The sequence below is a fragment of the Saprolegnia parasitica genome (assembly GCF_000151545.1).
Source record: "Saprolegnia parasitica CBS 223.65 unplaced genomic scaffold supercont2.174, whole genome shotgun sequence".
Classification (NCBI taxonomy): Eukaryota; Oomycota; class Saprolegniomycetes; order Saprolegniales; family Saprolegniaceae; genus Saprolegnia; species Saprolegnia parasitica.
Window position 1 is genome coordinate 5,665 of NW_012156568.1, and position 6,049 is coordinate 11,713.

General features: G+C 58.4%; 3 protein-coding genes across 3 annotated transcripts; all 3 read left to right on the top strand.

Moving 5' to 3' along the window:
* Positions 1-62: 62 nt before the first annotated feature.
* On the top strand, positions 63-542 carry SPRG_15112 (hypothetical protein; the record flags this gene model as incomplete). Its single annotated transcript, XM_012354653.1, has 1 exon — positions 63-542. The coding sequence occupies one exon, from the start codon at positions 63-65 to the stop codon at positions 540-542; it is 480 nt and encodes a 159-aa protein (XP_012210043.1).
* Positions 543-1,568: 1,026 nt separating this feature from the next.
* On the top strand, positions 1,569-2,375 carry SPRG_15113 (CAMK/CAMKL protein kinase; the record flags this gene model as incomplete). The annotated part of the gene is made up of 1 exon (XM_012354654.1): positions 1,569-2,375. One exon carries the CDS (start codon positions 1,569-1,571, stop codon positions 2,373-2,375), a length of 807 nt encoding a protein of 268 aa, XP_012210044.1.
* A 1,642-nt stretch (positions 2,376-4,017) lies between these two features.
* SPRG_15114 (hypothetical protein) lies at positions 4,018-5,886 on the top strand (the record flags this gene model as incomplete). Its single annotated transcript, XM_012354655.1, has 1 exon — positions 4,018-5,886. One exon carries the CDS (start codon positions 4,018-4,020, stop codon positions 5,707-5,709), a length of 1,692 nt encoding a protein of 563 aa, XP_012210045.1. The 3' UTR covers positions 5,710-5,886.
* Positions 5,887-6,049: the final 163 nt, after the last annotated feature.

Consider the following 6,049-nt stretch of genomic DNA (forward strand, 5'->3'; position numbering starts at 1 on the left):
TTTCCCGCCCACCGTTGCTCCGATGCAGCAGCAACCACGCGCTTGCTGCCAGTCTCCCGGTGATGCCCAAGGTCTACCTCCCCCTCCGGACGTATTATCACATCGACAGCGGCGTGACGGTCGACGAAGTCCTGACGACTTTGCAGATTGACCCGTCGACGACCTTTGCGTCCAAAAAGGATAATGGCAACACGAGGCATCGGGACATGGACGCGCTCCTCGACGCGCGGCCAAAGCCAAAAGTCGCGTCGCTTTGCCCGCGCTGCCGCGGCTTTCCGAAAGAGTCGAACGTACCAGCGTTGCCACCGCATTGGATCGAGACGTGCCGACATTCGAGTGGCAAGTGCACCTTTTACAATACCAAGACAAGAGAGTCGCTGGATTTTCCGCCGTGGGGCACCCCCGCGATTTGCTCGACGGTCTTTCACCACCATGGCACGACGCAGTTTGTGTGTCGGTGCCGGTACACGGCTCCGACGCCCGTCATGGACCGGGCCAAGACGAGCCAGAGCAAGCGGGCCCGATACCATTCGGTCGTGTAGTTACCAATCCCGACTCGAAAGAAATGCAGGCGTGAGTCGCTGCGATCGTCGAGCGACGTTGAACACATTGGTCTTCCCTACCGGCGAAACGCGCGCGGTAGATTACCTAACGTTAGTACAAGTGCGATCGACGCGGTCGGATGGAACTGTGCCGAGTGCCGATGATCAGATTTTGTGCCACAGACCGCTGAGATGGACCTCGTCGTGTCCACGACCGCACATAAACAGGACAGGTTGTGGTATGGTATGATGGTGTATGTAATGCAACTCTGCCAATGCGGACGCGCCACGTACCGCCACCGACAACACAGCCTTTCGGACGGCAAATTTGTTTCGAGCAAGTTGTTGTTCATTCGTGTCCCGATTGCACTCGCAAATGGCACGTAAGAATGGCAGGTTCACAATCCAAATAGTACACTGTTAAAGGTGCTGTGGATATCCAAGTGAACTATGACCACCCGCACCGCCTTTCAATGCAGCGAATTTAGGTTACTCGACATCATGGCCGTCAAGAAATATAGTTGGCCAACATCGCCAAAACCACGAGTCAGCGACGAATGAATGCATGTGCGAGTCCACCCAACAACTGCAAGCTACATGTATATGATCGTGGCAAGTTAGAAAGCCACCACACTTCTGAACGGACGACTAAGGCAATACGCTGTACAAGCTTTCTTTCGAAAAGTAATACTAGTTCTATTAGTCCAGGCTGGATTATATTGGAGGCCCATATTGGAGGTACGTAAACGATGTGGTGGTATCGATCGCGTTGTAGATGACCGACCGACTCACGCCGTGTCTATCAAGCCATAGTCACGTTCGATTGGTTGAAATGGATGGTCCACATCGTAGTTCGAAGCAAGAAGGGCAACATGCATACTGTATCCAAGTACACACGTCGTGCTTCGACGAAGTTGTAGCGTTCGCGCCACGAATTGAGATCTGAGAGCTCGCCTCGTCATCCGCTCATCTGCACGAGGTGGCCTGTCTAGCTCACTTTTCATTTGCCTCGCAGCGTCGCATCAAATGGTGCTGCAGCTCGAGTCGCTGGTCACCAATACGACGTTTGGCCATGTCTTCCGCGCCTCGAACGCAGGCGTCGCCTACGCCGTCAAGCAGTACACGCAGCCGTGCTTTGAAGCGTCGGCCGAGCTCCGCGTCGCAAAGGCGCTCGCAGACGACGCACCGCACCCCCACTTGGTACACACGATCGACTGCTTTTACCAGCACGACATGGTCCACCTCGTCTTGGAGTACTGCAGCGGCGGTGACTTGTACGACTATTTACTCCAACGGCCAGCGCTTTCAACGAGCGACGCCCGGCGCGTTTTTGAGCAAGTGGTCGCTGGTCTGCACCATTTGCACCAACGTGGTTTCGCCCACCGCGACATTTCGCTTGAAAACATCCTCTTGGATGAACATGGCGACTGCAAACTCTGTGATTTTGGTCTCGCGGCGCCCGCCCACGAAATGAGCGACGCGGTTGTCGGCAAGCCCTTTTACATGGCACCCGAAGTCTACGCCGGCCGGCCGTATGACCCCGCAGCCGCCGACATGTGGGGTCTTGGTATCCTTCTCTTCATGCTCGTCACCGGCGTGCCCATGATCAGCGCGCCGTCCGACGCCGACGGCGGGTACCGCATCGTCGAGCGGCAAGGCGTCAAGGCGCTCCTCAAGCTCTGGAACATGGAGACGCTTTTTTCAACCGACTTGGTCACTGTGCTCGACGGCTTGTTGACGGTAAACCCCAAGCGCCGCCTCAGTATGCGCCAACTCCGCGCCAAGTTGCGACCCAAGGGCTCGTGGCGCTGCAAGCTCGCCATGTGGTTTTAGATGACATATTTCACCCGATATTTACACGACAATAATTTATTTACTATAATAATATCGACTAGCTTTTTATACCACGCGTGTCCATAAGCCCCCGCGGTTTTCTTCAAAGGTTCTGTTATCGAATATTGGATAATGCCGGTGTCGATACCACGTTGCATGGCTACTTGAACGCGTCCCGTGCAACCAGAGTTGGTCTGTCGGTTGCCTCGCTCGACTTTTGAGTGCAGAAGCTTTGTGACGTCGCTCTTGGCGACGCGATCACGCGGTCGACAAGTCACGGAGCCGCTTCAACAGCACCTCACACCACCGTCGGCGTCGTCGTGATCCCAACAACGACCTAAAGAACACCCACATAGCGACGTGAGGTGCTGGCATTTCGCTTCCAATACGGCTGATATCCTTCGCGGTGGACGTCGCAGCATGAGCGACCACCTCTTCCTGAACTATTTTCATAGGACCGACGCGCAATCCAACGCGGTCAAGACGCTCGTGGGACTCGACTGGTCAGCGAATCGCTTTGCCGCATCCATTCAAATTGAAAGGGCGTTATCCGACTGCGCCACCCTTTGCAACGACCGTCGCACGTCGTGGAGCATCATCGGGTGGTTTGGCTGTCTTGTCATGATGCGTTGAATTGACTCTATGGACCTCGGATGTCCTTGCGCCTGTAGAACCTCGCGGCCGCCGCCAACCTTGCCAGAATCAACGCATCGATGCACTTTCGTGATTCTTCTGGAGCTGGTGCTGCGTCGCCGTTAAGGGGCCAATAATCGACGCTAAATGCTAAATCAACCTCAAAAGACGCGTCGAGTACGATGGCGAGAACCCGGCCGATTGTGCGCGGAAGATCTAGGGTTGCTTTGACATCATTGCCCACGCCGCTGCACATTCGAGGCAGCGTAAAATAAATCCCTCCGTAAGTATGAAGTATTCCTGTGCTGCGATGCACTTTTTGAGCGTCACGGTACTACCGGTAGGTATGGCTACGATTACACCGCAGAAGGCCGAGGTGCACCATCCTGCGTGTTGTTTTCTAGCACCGCCATTGTATTATTCCAAAGGCCTCGCGATGGCTCCATCGACGTCCTTGCCAACTACCCTACCCCTCCTCCCACTCTACGTCACGTGATGCAAGCAAGGTTGCATACGTGTGCTTTCTCCCTTCCTTTTTTGTGGTTCCTGCGTGCCCATGCCACGACGACGGCAAGGCCTACAAAAGCCATGTCTATATCGCAACGCCACGGACCCCATCTTTTATCACTGGCAATCCTTCCATGCAGAGCAGTTCTTTTGCGTACAGCCCACACTGCCCGTTCAATCTCGACGGAAAAAGTCGTTTGCTGCGGCGTCGTTTTCTATCCCGGCGGCGGTGGCACAGGACGACGTAGTGAGTTCCCTTGATCTAGTTGAAGACTGTAATTGAGCACTAGCGTCGAACACATCGTCGTGGCGTGGCATCGGAACGACCTTCTCGAAGTCGATCGAAGCATCACGCGATCGGGTTGCGGGATCACATGCGCCCGACCCCGCAATCCTGTGGCGGTCGAGTCAGAAATAACGTCATCATTGTCGTGACAGCTATGTGACCCGCCGATCTTGGATGAAGGTCGCGCATTGGTCAACTGGTCAGCATACGTCCCAGATGACGAGCAACCGTCAGCGCACCGACATCGCCCCTGCCGCTGTCATGGCCTCATGCCACCGCACCCGCGTGCTGCCCGAGCTCTTCCAGCACATTGCACTCTTCCTGCCCTCGTCGCTGGACATGGCCTCGTTCCTCACCGCGCTGCCAGCGAGCCTGCGCACACCAGCGCTCGAGAGCTTGTACCAGCTCCACCGCGCCGTCGCCCAGAGCCGCCTCTACTTTCCCAAGTCGGACCCGACGTACCCGCGGCGCGTGCACCTCTGGCCCAACTTGGTGTTGCCGCGATACATTGCCGAGGCCGAGATTGCCGTTTGGATTGAAAAGGTCATGGTGCTCTACCCGGTCGTCGAGGTGCAGCACGTGGCCGTGCCGCTGCCGTACCCGCTGCTACCGACCACCAAGCTTGCGTTCGACTACCCGATCTACCCGCACGAGCTCGAGCTCGTCTTGCGTCACTGGAAGGACCGGGCGATTTCGATCCTGCTGCTCATTTCCGACAATGGGCAGCCGCACCGGGGCATGACCATGGACGCAACCATCGACGTGATCCTGCGCGCGCTGCAGTCGCTGCCCGCGCTGCGCCAGCTCGAGCTCTCGTGGTTTGGCGCGTCGATGCCGCTCCGCTTTCCGCGCGTGCTCTACGCCATGACGACATCGCCGATCACCAAGGTCGACTTTCGCGACTGCCATGTCGAGTGGGACCAGGCCATGGTCGTGACGCTTGCCCATTGGCTCACGACCAAGCCGCTCGTGTCGCTGGTCTTGCCCAAAACCAGCATGCACGTGGGCAGCCTGCCGCTGCTGCGCGCCGCGCTCTGGGCCTCGCGCACCTTGCGGTCGCTGTACGTCTCGCAGGCCAACGTCGTGCTCGAGCTGCTCAGCGCGCCGTTCCGCCTCCCGCCGACGCTGCAATCGCTCACGCTCAAGCCGTGCCGGTACGTGGACCTCCCGACGCTTTTGGCGGCGCTCGACAAGAGCCAATTGACGACGCTCCAGCTCGGCTTCGCGCCGGCGCCGCCCTTGACGTCAACGCCGGCCATTGCGACGCTGCTCGAGGTGACGCTGCCGGGCATGTCGCGCCTCACCAAGCTGCGCCTCGACCGCATTCCGATCTCGCCCGTCGGCAGCAACGCGCTGGCCATCATCCTGCCGCGCCTTGTCGAAATCGTGCTCAAAGACAACGTCCTCCTCGACATGGGCGTGCTTGTCCTCGTCTCGGCGCTGCCGCGCTGCAAGAAGCTCCAGAAGCTGCGCCTCTCCAAGCAAGGCTGTACCGACACATCCGCGATGGCCCTCGCACGGCTATTGCCGCTTTGCCCCGAGCTGCGCGAGCTCGACTTGTCAGAAAACTGCATCCAGTGCCCTGGCGCGATGGCACTCAGCGCCGCGATCGCGTGCCTCGACGACCTCTGTCTGAGCAGCAACGAGGTCGGGCCTGATGGTGCTGTCGCGCTCGTGCAGGCCATGGCGCAGAACGCTAGCACGGCGCTCATGACGTGGCTCCTCCTCGACTTCAACCCGCTCGGAGAGGAAGGCGTTCTATCGGTCATCGACGTGGTCGCTGCGAGCGCGCATCGCTTTGGCCACATTGACCTCCGCTGCACGGTTGAAGACCCGATTGAGATCGCGACCTGCGAAGCCGCCATCGAGGCCATGCCGTACCACGAATGGTGCTGGTGGGACGCCTAAATGACGCCGCTGCATCCTCTAAATACAGATCACGACTCGATATCGTCGTACCCTGCAACAGACACGCGCGTCCGCATGTCACCGCCGCCGCTTCGTCGCCCGTTGCCGACGCGCTCGCCGCCACCCGCTTGCGCCCACTGGTAGGTCTAACCATGATGAACGAACCGTCCTTGCTCGTGTGCTGCTACGTCGCATCGCACGCTTGGCTCGAGCTAGAGACGGTTGATGGCTTGGGCGCACCCACATTGCCGTTTCGGGCGGATTTTTGAGCCCGCCCGAGAAAGGCCAGATTGCACCGGCGAGACTGCACGATGGGTGAGGATGGTCTCGCAGGCGACCT